Raw genomic sequence first — 16,456 nt, 5'->3', positions numbered from 1 at the left:
GTTTAAAGAGGGGGAGGTGATGCTCGCGGGTAGGAGGGTTCATTCATAAAAATGCGCGCGCAAAGCAAAACACAAACAAAATAGGCGAACACCCACACTTGGGTAAGCAGAAAAGTAAGCTACGTAAACAAACCAAAAACGGAATGGGAGGAAGAGAGCATCGTAAACATAGCCATGCATGTGTGCGTGATGCCTCTTTCCCCTTGTTTTTATTTTGCACTGGTGTGAGTACGCAGTTTGTAAACAAACCCGGCGCTCAGCTGGTTCGCTCTCGCGCTGTAACTCTCTCTCTCCCTCTCTTGCCCCTGCGCATGCTTGGCATCCACAATAAATTTCCCAAACAATTACCCCTCCGGAGCGCGAGTGGATTGCATCTGTCCCGCTCGCACACCCGTTTATGAATGAACGCACGTTTCTGGGTCAACAACCGTTGGTTTGTGCCACTTTCTTAAGGTCGAATGACATTGAAAAGGGGCGGAGTGGGCGCTTGTGACCTCCACTTGTTGCTGCTCAGCTGTTTTTGCTTCAACGCGCGCTTCTGCGCATGCCTTTGGCCTTAACTTTGACCGAATTGAAATGTGCATTATTTAGCTATGTATCTCTTCTTTTCGTCTTAGTTGCTAAAGTTTTTTCCGGGTCATTCGGGTCAGGTTCAGATCGTAGGGTCACGTCCAATGCCTAAGTGAAAGTTTATGGCATCGAATTAAATGAAAAGTACTTACGGACTTTCGTTGACCCCTAAGCACATTCAGTCAGTTTATTGTTTGCGTTTAAAGTATGTTAATTAGTGGCTGACTTCATTTGCAGAGCCCGTTGGCGCCAAGGCCCCGACCTTTTCCCTCGAGTACAAGCTCATCGAGGTGGAAAAGTCAAAGGGCTCGGCTTTCGCTTTACTCTGCCAGGCCCAAGCCTTTCCAGTGCCCATCATTAGGTGAGCGAAAGACTCCCACATTCAGAGCAGTAACTCAAGAAGTGCAGTTTCTATGTAGAATTTGAACTCCAGAATTACTTTCAACTTTCCAGAACCCATAGGCTCAAAGGCTCCGGCAGTGCCAACAGGAGTTATGGTCTTTCAGCAACACGTTCCATTGCTTTCTACTTTCGCCATGCTCTGCCAGGCTCAAGCCTTTCCGGTGCCAGTTTTTAGGTATATTTCTTAAAGTTATTTAATGACAAAGTATACGCTGCTTACTTCTGACTTTTTTAATATTCAAGAGTCTTAAGAAGAGATGCCTTTGCTGTTAGCCATATTTTTTTACAAAATGAAGTCAAATAAGAGAATACTAGTTTTAAATGTTTAAAAACATTGAAGTCCCTAAAGCCGATTATCTCTACTTTGATTAAATTGCATATTAAGTGGTTTGATTAAAAGAAAGAAGAAAACATATTTAAAGTTCATCTTAAATCTCAGTTTTAGATAGGCCAAAACATTCAGTCAGTATTCTTTTTGGAAATTTCCCACATCTCACAACTATTATCTTTGATCTCTTAGAACCTGTGGGATTTAAGGCGCCCAGTTTTCCCAGTGTTGCCTCGACGTTTACCATTCAGGCACCCCAAAATAGCGAACTAGCTCTCACCTGCGAGGCCCAATCCTACCCAGTGCCCATATTTAGGTAATCTTAGCCCACTTACTACTAGGCCTAACACTGTCAAACTGGTTCTGTGAAGGGGTTAAATTATCTATGCCAAGCTGTTGTATAAAATTTGTTTATTTTAGAGCCCGTTGGGGCGAAGGCTCCGACCTTTTCGAGCGACTCCAAGGGCAGCATATTTGAGCGCTCGATTGATGCCAGCTTTGCTCTGTTGTGCCAGGCTCAGGCTTTTCCCGTTCCCATCATTAGGCAAGTTTCAGAAAACAGGCTTATTGTTAAAACTTCTCTGAGTGACTTCTCTGAGTGCTTTGCAGAACCAATTGGTGCCAGGGCTCCCACATTCTCCTCCGACTATAACTCGTTTTCCTATGCGCGTGCTGTGGGTCAGAGTTTTGCAATGCTTTGTCAGGCTCAAGCTTTTCCAGTGCCCATTATGAGGTTAGCTATGATCTTGGTTTCCATCAGGCAGTTTTCTTAAAATTAACTACTCATTGATTTCTAAATTGGAGATTATAAATTACAGAGCCTATCGGCGCCAGAGCTCCCACGTTTTCAACGGATTCCAATTCGTTTTCGTACACCCGCTCTGTGGGTCAGAGTTTTGCCTTGCTCTGTCAGGCTCAGGCTTATCCTGTCCCAATCATGAGGTTAGAAAATACTTTTGTTTAGCTTCAGGCAGTTTTCCCATTACATTAATGTTAATGCCCATTCGTTGTTTTCAGAACCCATTGGCGCTAGGGCTCCCACTTTTTCAACCGACTCGATTGTATTTTCCTATATCCGACCAGTGGGTCAAAGCTTTGCTTTGCTGTGTCAGGCTCAAGCTTATCCAGTTCCCGCTATGAGGTAGTCTATTGGCTAACATCCGCTTTCATTCAGGCAGTTACTAGACCTTTCCTAAGAACTCTACTAAGTTATTTCATTTTGACTTGCAGAGCCTGTAGGTGCCAAGGCTCCAACCTTTGCCACTGTTTCAAAGATTTCCAGTCTACTCGGCTCAAGGTCGAGTGATATTGTACTCCTGTGTCAGGCTCAAGCATTTCCAGTTCCCTACACACGGTAATTCAGGCAGTTAAGCAGATCCCTCTCATTGTATTCCCAGAACCCGTAAGTGCCAAGGGTCCAACCTTTGCTTCCGATATGAAAAGCTATACGTTCGTGCGTCGCTTAAATCAGAGTTTCGCATTACTGTGCCAGGCACAGGCGTATCCGGTGTCCCTGATAAGGTAGCCATTAACTAGACATAAGTGTAATCCCATAATAGAAGAGCCATATAAAGCATTTTGTTGTTCTTTTTGTAGAGCCAGTTGGCGCCAAAGCTCCCACCTTCTCTGGCGAGTCCAAGAGTTTCACATTTGTCAAAGAAATATCCACTAGTTTTGCCCTACTCTGCCAGGCGCAGGCGTTTCCAGTACCCATCATCAGGTTAGTCCAACATTCAGGCAGCTTTTCTCCACAGAAAGTGTGTCCATACATAAGTGCCAACTATTTTTAGAGCCTGTGGGCAGTGTATCTCCAAAAATATCCGGTGGTCGGCTGCAGGAAATAACAAAGTCTGCGAACACAGACTTGGCCATTTTGTGCCTGGGGCAATCCTTTCCCACACCCGCATTTAGGTAAAAAAGGGTTTATTAACTGTAAACAACGTTCAGGCAGCAAAATCCATTTCGAATTGAAGATTCACCAATTATCCATTTATTTCAGAACCCATTGGCAGTGTAGGCCCTACAATATCGGGGGACCGCTTGCAGGAACAGACCCAGAGATTGGGCCATAGTTTCTCAATTCTTTGCCAAGGGCAAGCGTATCCCCATCCAGTGTTTAGGTACATATATAGAAATATTATCAGATGAGACTTTCAGGCTGTTGAGTTGGGATTATTGTGCTTCCTTCTTTTGGTCCCCTTATTTTTGATATATGTTAAACTTTTTCAGAGCCTGTTGGCCTTGTAAAGCCCCGCATTTCAGTAAAGAGCATTGAGATCAACGAAGTGCCTGTTTATGGCACCTTTGTTGGCCATTGTCCAGGACAGGGATATCCAGTGCCGGTTTATAGATAGATTGTTAGGTCCCCTCACTAGGTAGAGGTTAGGTTTTCCCAAATCCCCAGCAAGTGGTGCACAGAATGAGCAGGCAATTTCAAAATAAATTGTTTCCCAAAGGTAAGTAAGGTCCATCGCCAAACCTGAGGAGGGTAAGTAGCTCGTGATCTCGAAATGCAGGAATGCTGTTCACTAATTCGACTGCCTCACTCTGTGCCCACTTGTCCCCAATGCCAACATTAAACTTTGGAACTCTCTATTAACACTATCCTTTCGTTCCAGATGGTACAAGTTCATCGAAGGCACAACCCGCAAGCAAGCCGTGGTGTTAAATGATCGTGTAAAGCAGGTCTCTGGCACTCTCATCATCAAGGACGCGGTTGTCGAGGACTCTGGCAAATATCTGTGCGTGGTGAACAACTCCGTGGGAGGAGAGAGCGTTGAGACAGTGCTTACCGTGACCGCCCCGCTCTCCGCCAAGATCGACCCCCCCACCCAGACAGTCGACTTCGGACGTCCCGCAGTATTCACCTGCCAGTACACCGGAAACCCCATCAAGACCGTCAGTTGGATGAAGGACGGCAAGGCCATCGGACACAGCGAGCCTGTGCTGCGCATCGAATCCGTGAAGAAGGAGGATAAGGGCATGTACCAGTGCTTCGTGAGGAACGACCAGGAGTCGGCCGAGGCCAGTGCTGAACTGAAGCTCGGAGGCCGCTTTGACCCACCCGTCATTCGACAGGCCTTCCAGGAAGAGACCATGGAACCCGGACCAAGTGTGTTCCTCAAGTGCGTGGCTGGCGGCAACCCGACCCCCGAAATTTCGTGGGAACTCGACGGCAAGAAGATCGCCAACAACGATCGCTATCAGGTGGGACAGTATGTGACGGTCAACGGAGATGTCGTTTCCTATCTGAACATCACCTCGGTGCACGCCAACGATGGAGGTCTCTACAAGTGCATAGCCAAGAGTAAAGTGGGCGTGGCTGAACACTCGGCCAAGTTAAATGTCTATGGCCTGCCCTACATCCGTCAAATGGAGAAGAAGGCGATTGTGGCTGGCGAGACTCTCATTGTCACCTGCCCAGTAGCTGGCTACCCCATCGATTCCATTGTCTGGGAGCGAGGTGAGTGGAAGTCTCTTACGCAAGACGTAAAATAAAGATAAACAGAGCTTTTTAAATGTTTTGAAACATTTTACTTTGAGATATAACAACTTAACCTTATAATTGATTAATTCTTACCTTAGATAACCGTGCCTTGCCCATCAACCGCAAACAGAAGGTCTTCCCCAACGGAACTCTGATAATCGAGAACGTGGAACGCAACTCAGACCAGGCGACCTACACTTGCGTGGCGAAGAACCAGGAAGGATACTCCGCCCGTGGATCCCTGGAAGTGCAAGTCATGGGTAAGTGGAGAAGTACAACTTGTGCCCAGACCTCCCCAATTTTTGGGGCGAGCTCTGGTCGATGTCCCGCTTTCTTGGGCGGGTCCTTAGGTTTCAGCCTCAACGTTGGTCGCTAGTTCTGCTCTCAATCGAATCCCCAAACCCCTCGTTCAGTCCCGCCGCAGGTAGTGCCCTTTGATTTCGGGGAGGAGACCATTAACATGAACGACATGGTCTCGGCCACGTGCACGGTGAACAAGGGCGACACTCCGCTGGAGTTGTACTGGACTACAGCGCCGGACCCGACGACGGGCGTGGGTCGTCTGATGTCCAACGATGGCATACTGATCACCAAGACGACGCAGCGCATCAGCATGCTGAGCATCGAGTCCGTGCATGCCCGCCATCGAGCCAACTACACGTGTGTGGCCAGGAATGCGGCCGGGGTCATTTACCACACGGCAGAGCTGAGAGTCAACGGTTCGCCTTTGCCCTCTTCGAGTCGTAGATTGATTAGTCCTTTGGTTTTTGAGTTGCGTTTCCTTGACCCTCCTCGTTTCCTCGCCCCCACTCCGCAGTGCTGCCCCAGATCGTGCCCTTCGACTTCGGCGAGGAGAGCGTCAACGAGCTGGACATGGTGTCTGCCTCCTGCACGGTCAACAAGGGCGACCTGCCCATCGATGTGGCCTGGACGAAGAACGGCGGTCGGGTCTACACCAACGATGGCATCGTGGTGACCAAGACCAGCACCCGCATGAGTGTCCTGAGCATTGAGTCCGCCAGGGCGCGACATGCCGGCAACTACTCCTGCGTGGCCACCAACAATGCGGGCGAGACCCGGCAGTGGGCGGTTCTGGCCGTAAATGGTTAATAGCCTTGTTTTGGTCACTCGTTCGTAGGAGCTTTTGCTTTTTCGTTGCTTTTCTTCTGTTAACCCAACCCCATCCCAGTCTTGCCCCAGGTCGTGCCCTTTGACTTTGGCGAGGACAGCATCAACGAATTGGACATGGTGTCGGCCTCGTGTACGGTTAACAAGGGCGATCTACCCGTGGACATCTACTGGACGAAGAACGGCGGCCGCGTCTACACCAACGATGGTCTGATTGTGACCAGGAACAGTCAGCGCCTGAGTGTCCTGAGCATCGAATCCGTGCGAGCTCGTCATGCGGGAAATTACTCCTGCGTGGCCACCAACAATGCGGGGGCCATCACCCAGTCCGCCATGCTAGCAGTCAATGGTTAATGTCCAAGCCATAAGAGGTCGTTTTCTTAAGTTGCCTTCCCTTTTTTTTGCATTTGCACTCTCCCATCCCTACGCATCCAGTCCTGCCCCAAATAATGCCCTTCGATTTCGGTGAGGATGTCATCAACGAACTAGACATGGTGTCCGCCTACTGCACCGTGAACCGGGGGGATCTACCCGTCGATATAGCCTGGACCAAGAACGGCGGCCGCGTTTACACCAACGATGGTCTGATAATCACCCGAAACAGTCAACGCATCAGCGTTCTGAGCATCGAATCAGTGAGGGCCCGACATGCCGGGAACTATTCCTGCGTGGCCACCAACAATGCCGGCGAGACCAGGCAATCCGCCATCCTGGCTATCAAAGGTTAAGCGTGTAAAACTCGAAAGAACGGTTTTTGTTTCTTAGATTTACGTTTGGTTCTAAGCCTTTCCTCCCTCCACTCCTTTCGTTTCCTCCGTTGCCATGCAGTTCCACCCTCGATAGCTCCGTTCTCCTTCGGCGATGACCCTGTGAACACGGGTGAGAATGCCGGAGTGCAGTGCATGGTGCAGAAGGGCGACGTGCCCATCACCATCAAGTGGACGCTCAATTCGCGACCGATCATCAACGGCGAGGAGGGCATCACCATACTGAAACTATCCCCCAAGACGAGCGTCTTGAATATAGCCGCCGTCGAGCAGGACCATCGCGGGGTCTTCAAATGCATAGCCGAAAATAAGGCGGGTTCTAGTTTCACCACATCGGAGCTGAAAGTCAACGGTACACGGAACAGTAGACCTCACCCAAAGCCCCTTTATTTTTATTTTTTGAATTATATTTTTATTTTATTTTAATTTTATTTAACCCTCCGCAATCTATAGTACCTCCCCATGTGCTGCCCTTTAACTTTGGCAGTGAAGTCTTTAACATGGGTGACGTCTTAGGCATCAACTGTGTCGTCCTCAAGGGTGATTTACCCCTACAAATACATTGGACCTTGAATGGTGAGCCTGTGGCAACAGGAGTGAACGGATTCACAGTGATGCAGTTAAACCAGCGCACCAGTTACCTGAGTGTGGATGCACTGGAGGCCAAGCATCGAGGCTCCTACAGCTGTGTGGCTCAGAATCAAGCGGGTCGAGCGATTTACTCCGCTGATCTGCAAGTGAATGGTTGGTGAAACCCACCTCCTGGATCTCCCTCTATCCGTCTGTAAAGTTGCCTTCTACTAACCTGGTTTATTTGGTGGCTAAGAGCTTTGTCTATTTCACGGGAGTTAAATGATTTTCCTCTATAGTTGCACCGCAGATCAGTCCTTTTTCCTTTGGTGATGAGCCCCTGAACCGCGGCGAAGTGGCCAGTGTAAACTGCGTGGTACCCAAAGGTGACCTACCACTCGACATCTATTGGACCTTGAACTCCGCTCTCATTGTGAATGGCGAGCTGGGATTTACGTTAGTGCGGCTAAATAAGCGGACCAGTTCGTTGAATGTTGATTCCTTAGAGGCTGTTCATCGGGGCAGCTATAAATGCATTGCAAACAATTCAGCAGGATATGCTGAATACGTTTCCACACTAGATGTGAACGGTTTGTTGGACTTTACCTCTATTTAGTCTTGGATTAAATTTGTTTTCTGTTAATTATGTTACTTATTTTGATTTCCTCTACCTCATCTTCATTTTTCTCAAAGTTTCTCCTCAAATCCAACCCTTTGACTTTGGAGTTGAGCCAGCCAATACCGGTGAAATGGCTGGTGGCTTTTGCATGGTCCCCAAGGGTGACCTGCCCATGGAGATCCGCTGGACCTTGAATTCCGCACCCATCATTACCGGCGAACATGGATTTTCCCTGTCGCGCCTTAATCCGCGTACCAGCTCCTTGAGCATTGATTCACTAGAAGCCAGGCATCGAGGACTGTACAAGTGTATTGCCTCAAACAAAGCGGGCAGTGCTGAATATAGCGCTGAATTGCACGTGAATGGTCATTACTCATATCATACTATTAGTTAGTTCTTAGTCAACAGTTTATTTGATTTTATTTATTTGAGTTTTAACCATTTGCCATTCACTCCCCGCCCTTTTAAGTGCCGCCCCAGGTTTTGCCCTTTAGTTTTGGCGAGTCTGCCGCCGATGTGGGCGATATTGCCAGTGCCAATTGTGTGGTGCCCAAGGGAGATCTTCCCCTGGAGATAAGGTGGTCCCTCAACTCGGCTCCCATCATTAACAACGAAAATGGTTTTACCTTGGTGCGCCTAAATAAGCGCACGAGCCTCTTGAATATTGATTCCTTAAATGCATTTCATCGCGGAGTCTACAAGTGCATAGCCACAAATGAGGCTGGGACCAGTGAATACGTAGCAGAGTTACAAGTCAATGGTTTGTCCCAATGTGAAATATCAAAATATGAGCAAATAAGCACGCTTACTATCTATATTGTCTTCACTTAGTGTTGTTTGTTGGTGTTTGGTGTTGGAGCACTGAGCTTTTTTTAAGAATTTCATGAACTCAGATGAATTAGTTTAAAATATGAGTTAATGATGTGCTTGTAATGAGTCTGAGTCTAATAGTTTTTAAATTTGTGGAGTTGTAAGATATAGGAAGACTGTTTGCCATATTAATGCACAGAATAAGATCAAGTTTTGTGTCTAGTGCCGCCTTAGGTCATGCCCTTTGTTTTTGGCGAGGAGCCTAGCAACTACGGTGATAGTACCGCTGTCCAATGCATGGTCTTCAAGGGCGACACACCACTCCAGCTGCACTGGACTCTGAACGGACAACCGATAACCAACGAGCACGTTGGAATACGCATCATCAAAATGTCCCCCAAGCTGAGTTCTTTGAGCATCGACGCCATCAATGGCCATCACCGGGGGCTGTTCAAGTGTATTGCCACCAATGCGGCTGGGATTTCCGAGCAAAGCGCCGAACTGGTGGTCAATGGTTAATATACAAAAACATGGCTTTTAAGTTTTGTTGTTTTTCTTTTGTTCTCCCTCCTCCGAACACCAATTCCCAATTGCTTGGGTCCAGTGCCTCCTCAAATCCGACCCTTTGACTTTGGCGACGAGGCTTCCAACTCCGGCGAGACCATGGGCATCCAGTGCACGGTGATCAAAGGGGATCTGCCCATCAACATTACTTGGGTGCTCAACAATCATACCCTCAACAGTGGTGACCTGGACGTGGTGATCGGTCGCATGTCCAGCAAGTCGAGCACCCTGAACATCGACTATATTGCGGCCGAGCACCGCGGGGTCTACACCTGTTTGGCTCGCAATCAGGCGGGCGAGAGCAGCTACAGTGCGGAGCTGAAAGTCAATGGTTACTAGCCTTTCGATCTCTCATAGTTTAGAAGCTACACTTTATTTTGGTTTACTTATTGCCTCTTTTAAAACGACATCCCCCCACCCATCCCAGTCCTGCCCAGCATTCATCCGTTTAGCTTCGATGCGGAGGCCAACGAGGGCGACAGCGTCCAGTTGACCTGCCACGTGGCCAAGGGCGATCTCCCGCTGAGGATTCGCTGGACCCACAACGACCTACCCCTCTTCACCCACCTGGGCGTGATGGCCAGCAAGATCGGTGAGCGGATTAGCCTGCTCACCGTGGAGTCGGTAAAGGCCGCCAATACGGGAAACTACAGCTGCGTGGCGAGCAACAGTGCTGGGAACGTGAGCTCAAGTGCCGAGCTGCTCGTCAATGGTTATTGATTACATTTCGTAGACCTAGACATTAATGTTCTGTTGATTGAGATCATTTGACACCCAACCCCGAACCCACTCACTTCCCAGTTCTGCCTCAAATCGTGCCCTTCGCCTTCGAGGACCTGATCAACATGGGCGACTCCGTCGATTTATTCTGCCAAATCCAAAAGGGCGACCGCCCCATCAAGGTGCACTGGAGTTTCGAGCGCAGCGCCGCGGACTCTGGCTTCGACCAGATGCAACCTCAGATGCGCACGAATCGCATCAGCGCCAAGACGAGCATGCTGTCCATTCCGAGTGCCAATCGGGCCAACACCGGCCGATACACCTGCATAGCCAGCAACGCGGCTGGAACGACTTCCTACAGCGTTGATCTAACAGTGAACGGTACTAAAATCGATCGTAAATCGGACTAGTCTTTAGTGGTTGCGGTTACCAAAAGTCTGGATAGCTTGCGTTGCTACTAATCTAACCCATCTGTCTAACTCCATCTTTCTAACTGATCTTGTGAGGTTGTGAGCTGTGAACTGTTCTTGTATATTGGACTTACCATTTGGTCTTTAATTTCCGCCCCCCAAGTTGCCCCCAAAATAGCATCCTTTGATTTTGGGGAGGAGCCCCTGAACTACGGAGAACCTGCGTCCGTGCAATGCACCATTTTGGGTGGTGACCTGCCGATGAACGTCACCTGGCTGCTGAACAATGCCACCATCGATAGCTTCCATGACATATCCTTCTCGCGGATCGGCAAGCGGATCAACGTGCTCTCGATTGAGTCGGTGTCCGCCCATCACGCCGGCTTCTATTCGTGTCACGCGCAGAACAAGGCCGGAATCACGGCCCACTCGGCACGACTGATCGTGAACGGTTAGCTAGCTGGACAGAACTCTACGTACTAGGTTTAAGATACATAATTTACAGATAATTTATCATTTACTTATCTTGATTTGAACACCTTTGAACCCCTATCTGAACTATTCTCAGTACTGCCAAAAATAAGTCCCTTCTCCTTTGGCGAGGAGTCCATGAGCTACGGCGAATTTGTAAATGTGCAGTGCACCATTTCGGGTGGTGATCTGCCCGTGAACATTACCTGGACCCTGAACAATCGGCCTTTCGAGGATTACCTAGAAATCTTGACCACCAAGCGCGGCAAGCGCATCAACGAGCTGACAATCGAGGCGGTGTCGGCCAAACACGCGGGAAACTATTCCTGCGTAGCTGAGAACAGAGCCGGTGTTGTTAACCACACTGCCGAGCTGAAAGTGAACGGTTAATACTTTTGCAGTGCTTTCTTTGTATTACTTATATTTGTTTTCCTTTTTTACTTCCCCAACACCTAACAAAACCCCATGAACAGTGGCTCCCAAAATTTCCCCGTTTGATTTCGGAGATGAGCCCTCAAACTTTGGCGAATCCGCCAGCGTTCAGTGCCTGGTCACCTCAGGCGACTTTCCCGTGAGCTTTGCTTGGCTGTTCAACGGACGCGAGATCAATGAGAATGTCTACGATGTGTCCATGGTTAAGTTGGGCAAGAAGATCAGCGCATTGTCCATAGACTATGTCCGCGATCACCATGCCGGGAACTATACCTGTGTGGCTGTCAACCGGGCCACCTCTGTTAACTTTACCGCCGAACTGGTGGTGAACGGTACTACTGCCCAAAGCTTGTAGATTCATGATTGGTTTTTTCTTTACTTTTGTTTACTTACGCCTTGCTCCTTCCTCCTTGTCCACTTTCCCAACAAGTGCCCCCCAAAATCGCACACTTTGACTTTGGCGACCACGCCATCAACTTCGAGGAGTCCGTCTCTGTGAACTGTCTGATCTACCTGGGCGACCTGCCCATGGATATTACCTGGCTGTTCAACGGGGCCCACATCAACGCGTACACTGGAGTGTCCATTGTCAAGGGTGGCAAGAAAGCGAGCATCCTGACCATCGATTCGGTGCATGCAGGACATGCGGGAAACTACACGTGCAAGGCACGCAATGATGCGGATTCTGCGGAATACACCGCCGAGTTGATTGTGAATGGTATTGAGTGGGGCGCTAGTATCAGATAGAGCTACCTTTTATTGCTTTTATTATAATTTCGATCCCAACAACCATCTGCCATCACCCCACAGCCCCACCCAAAATTGCACCCTTCGACTTTGGCCAGTCCCCGTCAAACTTTGAGGACTCTGTTTCCGTGAACTGCCTAGTCACCTCGGGCGATCTGCCCATCGACATCGAGTGGCTCTTTGCCGGGGAGCCAATCAACTTTGCAACGGGCATAGCGGTTCTACGCGGTGGAAAGCGGACCAATCTTCTGACCATAGATTCAGTACACGCGGGTCACGCGGGAAATTACACCTGCAAAGCGAAAAACAAAGCAGCGAGCAGCGAGTACTCAGCGGCCTTGATTGTGAACGGTTGGCAGGGGACTTTTTAACCAACATTGTACCAGATTAAGAGTTTACCTTCTTAATTTCCTTCATATTGTTTTTCCAAACCCTTCCCGTACACCAAGCTCCGCCCAAAATCACTCCCTTCAGCTTCGGCGAGGAACCCGCCAATGTAGAGGACTCCGTTTCGGTGACCTGCCTCATCTCAACTGGGGATCTTCCCATCGATATCGAATGGTTCTTTAACGATTACGGCATTAGTTCCTACTCTGGAATTTCGGTTATGAAGGGAGGCAAACGGAATAGTGTGTTGAGCATCGACAGTGTCCAGGCCCGACATGCGGGAAATTATAGTTGTCGGGCCAAGAACCATGCCGCTGCTGTAAATTACACTACCGGCCTTATTGTGAATGGTATTGCCCCATTTAGATTTTATATGAATAAGTTTAACTTCGTTTCTTATATTTTGAGTTTGAATTAATCACTATTGTACTCCCAAAGTGTCCCCGAAGATTACTCCTTTTGACTTCGGAGATGAGCCCACCAATGTCGAGGATTCAGTATCGGTTACATGTCTAATATCCAGCGGGGACTTACCCATCGATATCGAATGGTTCTTTAATGATTACGGCATTAGTTCCTACTCTGGAATCTCGGTTGTGAAGGGAGGCAAACGGAATAGTGTGTTGAGCATCGACAATGTCCAGGCCCGACATGCGGGAAATTATAGTTGTCGGGCTAAGAATCATGCCGCTGCTGTAAATTACACCGCCCATCTGATTGTGAACGGTATTACTAACTGGGTTTTGTAAGAACAACACTTGTTGCATTTGATTTATAAAGATTTTCGTTTGATTTTATTACTTTTACCCAAAAAGTTCCCCCGAAGATTACAAGTTTCGACTTCGGAGATGAGCCCACCAATGTTGAGGATTCAGTATCGGTCACATGTCTGATTTCCAGCGGAGACTTACCCATCGACATCGAGTGGTTGTTCAACGATTACAGCATTAGTTCCTACTCGGGGATCACTGTTGTCAAGGGAGGGAAACGGAGCAGTGTCTTGGGTATAGATAATGTCCAGGCACGTCACGCGGGAAGGTATAGTTGCCGTGCGAAGAATCACGCAGCTGCAGTAAACTACACCACCGACCTCATAGTGAATGGTATTTGCAATTGTAGTTGGGGAGATTTAAGATTAAGCTTTAGAGTTTTTATGAGTTTCCGTTATATTTAAAATACTCAAATCCCTCAAGTTCCCCCAAAAATCACACCTTTCACCTTTGGCGAGGACCCCACAAATGTCGAGGACTCCGTTTCTGTGACCTGTTTGATATCCAGTGGAGACTTGCCCATCGATATCGAGTGGTTATTTAACGACTACGGAATCAGCTCTTATTCAGGGATGACAGTTCTTAGAGGTGGAAAGCGGACCAGCATGTTGACTATCGATAATGTCCATGCCAGTCATGCGGGAAAATATAGTTGTCGGGCAAAGAATCATGCTGCAGCTGTCAATTACACCACCGAATTGATTGTGAATGGTACACTTCTTGATGAAAATATAAATTTCTAGGCATTTCTATCTCATGTTTTAATTATTTATTCATGTTTTTGTTTAACCCAAAGTTCCTCCTAAAATCACACCTTTCACCTTCGGCGATGAACCGACAAACGTTGAGGATTCGGTTTCGGTGACTTGCTTGATCTCTAGCGGAGACTTACCCATCGATATTGAGTGGTTGTTTAACGACTTCGGAATAAGTTCCTTCTCGGGAATGACTGTCTATAGAGGAGGAAAAAGAACGAGCATGTTGACCATAGATAATGTCCATGCCCGTCATGCGGGGAAATATAGTTGTCGAGCTAAGAATCATGCTGCTGCAGTTAATTACACAACTGACTTGATAGTGAATGGTATATCTTACTAATATACTTTGTTTATTTAAATTTACTAGAGTAGAGCTTCCTTTTATAAAGTTAAATTTTTGTTCAACCCCCACCGTACACATAAATCACATCAAAGCCCCACCGAAGCTAGCACCTTTCGACTTCGGTGACTCCCCTGCCAACTTTGAGGACTCCGTTTCGGTAAACTGCCTCGTTTCCTCCGGTGATTTGCCCATTGAAATTGAGTGGCTTTTCAATGGGGATCCAATTAACTACGCCTCGGGTATTGCGGTTTTGAGAGGAGGCAAGCGGACGAGTGTCCTCACAATAGACTCCGTTCATGCAGGACACGCGGGGAACTACAGCTGCAAGGCTAAGAACAAGGCAGCCAGCAGTGAATACTCGGCGGCCCTGATTGTCAATGGTTCTTACTTATTTTTTAATGGGCTATAATATTTATCTTTTAGCTGCAGTTGATTGCTTTAAGTTTAGCTATTATTTCTTTTCATCCCCTAATAACTCAAGTTCCTCCCAAAATCACCCCGTTCGATTTTGGTGATACCCCGACGAATGTGGAGGACTCCGTGTCGGTCATGTGTCTCATTTCCAACGGTGACCTGCCCATTGACATTGAGTGGTTTTTTAACGACTACGGAATCAGCTCGTACTCGGGTATAAATGTAGTGAAGGGTGGCAAGAGGAACAGTATGCTGAGTATTGATAGTGTCCAAGCGCGTCATGCCGGAAAGTATAGTTGTCGGGCAAAGAATCACGCGGCAGCTGTCAACTACACCACTGAACTGATTGTGAACGGTACACCCTTAACCAGTTGAAATGTACTCCTAGTCTTAAGGATTTTCTTGATTTTTTGTAATTTTCTTTAAACACTTCCTTCACTCCAAAGTTCCTCCAAAAATCACACCCTTCGACTTTGGAGATGAACCCACAAATGTTGAGGATTCCGTTTCGGTGACTTGTCTGATCTCCACCGGAGACTTACCCATCGATATCGAGTGGTTTTTTAATGATTACGGAATAAGCTCATACTCCGGTATAAATGTTGTAAAAGGAGGCAAGAGGAACAGTATGCTGAGTATCGATAGTGTGCAGGCCCGGCATGCGGGAAAGTATAGTTGTCGAGCTAAGAACCACGCTGCGGCGGTCAACTATACCACCGAGCTCATAGTCAATGGTACATTTGGGGTCTCTTACCCTTTGGCTGTTAAACATATGTATTCATTTTTATTTTGTAAGCTTTTTAGTTGATAGCCCCCGGTTTAAAGCCTATCCCCTGTATTTTTACAAGTCGCCCCCAAAATAGCGCACTTTGACTTTGGCGAGGTGGCTGCCAACTTTGAGGATTCGGTGTCCGTGAACTGCCTGGTCAGTTCCGGGGACCTACCGCTCGACATCGAGTGGCTGTTTAACGACTACCCCCTCAACCACTACTCGGGCATATCCACCTCCAAGATGGGCAAGCGCCTGAGTGTGCTGATGATTGATGCCGTGAGTGCTCGTCACGTGGGCAACTACACCTGCAAGGCAAGGAACCTGTGGGCATCGGCTGTCTACACGGCCCAGTTGATAGTGAATGGTACTTTTTCGCGAAGCCAGAGCTTTTGTACAGCACTTGAGTGTCGTTCTGCTTTCGTTAGTTTCTATTTGTGACCCCTCTCCTGTATATTCCCATACACAACACACATCTAGTACACATTGCATGTTCGCTTTGGCTTTTGTGACTTGGCTTTTGTAGTTGACTTCTAAGGGTCCCTTGGACACCACGAAAGGGGATCTGTCAATACAATAATATACTTTGCAGGACAAAAAGAATTGTTTCCATAGTTATGCTACATCCCTTGATTAAAACTTTTTGCTTAGTACCTCCCCATATCAGTCCCTTTGAGTTCGGTGATGAGCCCGCCAACTTCGGCGATTCGGTGACCGTGCAATGCACCATTTCAAAGGGCGATCAGCCGGTGGACATCACCTGGTTGTTCAATGACTATGCCATCAACGAGTACCATGGCGTCACATCATCGAAGATTGGCAAGAAGGTCAATGTGCTGACCATTGATTCGGTGAACGGAAACAATGCGGGGAACTACACGTGCCGGGCCAGGAACAAGGCCCAAATGGTGGAGTACACTGCTGCCCTGATTGTCAACGGTGTGACTGCGATCATGATCAATTCGCATATTCCTTAAAGTAGATAGAGAT

At 47.9% G+C, this 16,456-nt stretch overlaps 1 protein-coding gene across 50 annotated transcripts in view; it reads left to right on the top strand.

Moving 5' to 3' along the window:
* Window positions 1-16,456, top strand: part of LOC108149589 (Down syndrome cell adhesion molecule-like protein Dscam2) — a 66,673-nt gene that overhangs the window by 32,314 nt on the left and 17,903 nt on the right. For 13 of the 50 annotated variants that reach the window (XM_017277260.2, XM_017277259.2, XM_017277240.2 and 10 more), the window contains exons 7-8: window positions 3,919-4,763; window positions 4,886-5,047. In XM_017277260.2, the coding sequence (XP_017132749.1) occupies window positions 3,919-4,763; window positions 4,886-5,047 (1,007 nt within the window). Of the gene's footprint in view, window positions 1-1,492; window positions 1,617-1,909; window positions 2,034-2,118; window positions 2,243-3,918; window positions 4,764-4,885; window positions 5,048-6,743; window positions 7,035-7,135; window positions 7,427-7,551; window positions 7,843-7,945; window positions 8,237-8,340; window positions 8,632-9,285; window positions 9,577-10,046; window positions 10,347-10,538; window positions 10,827-10,943; window positions 11,232-11,319; window positions 11,611-13,605; window positions 13,894-14,764; window positions 15,053-16,117; window positions 16,406-16,456 lie in introns of all 50 variants that reach the window. The other 37 variants (XM_017277248.2, XM_017277247.2, XM_017277262.2 and 34 more) reach the window with 18 other exon arrangements.

The sequence above is a fragment of the Drosophila elegans genome, unplaced genomic scaffold (assembly GCF_018152505.1).
Source record: "Drosophila elegans isolate 14027-0461.03 unplaced genomic scaffold, ASM1815250v1 contig_133, whole genome shotgun sequence".
Lineage (NCBI taxonomy): Eukaryota > Metazoa > Arthropoda > Insecta > Diptera > Drosophilidae > Drosophila > Drosophila elegans.
This window is presented reverse-complemented; position numbering and strand designations above follow the sequence as displayed.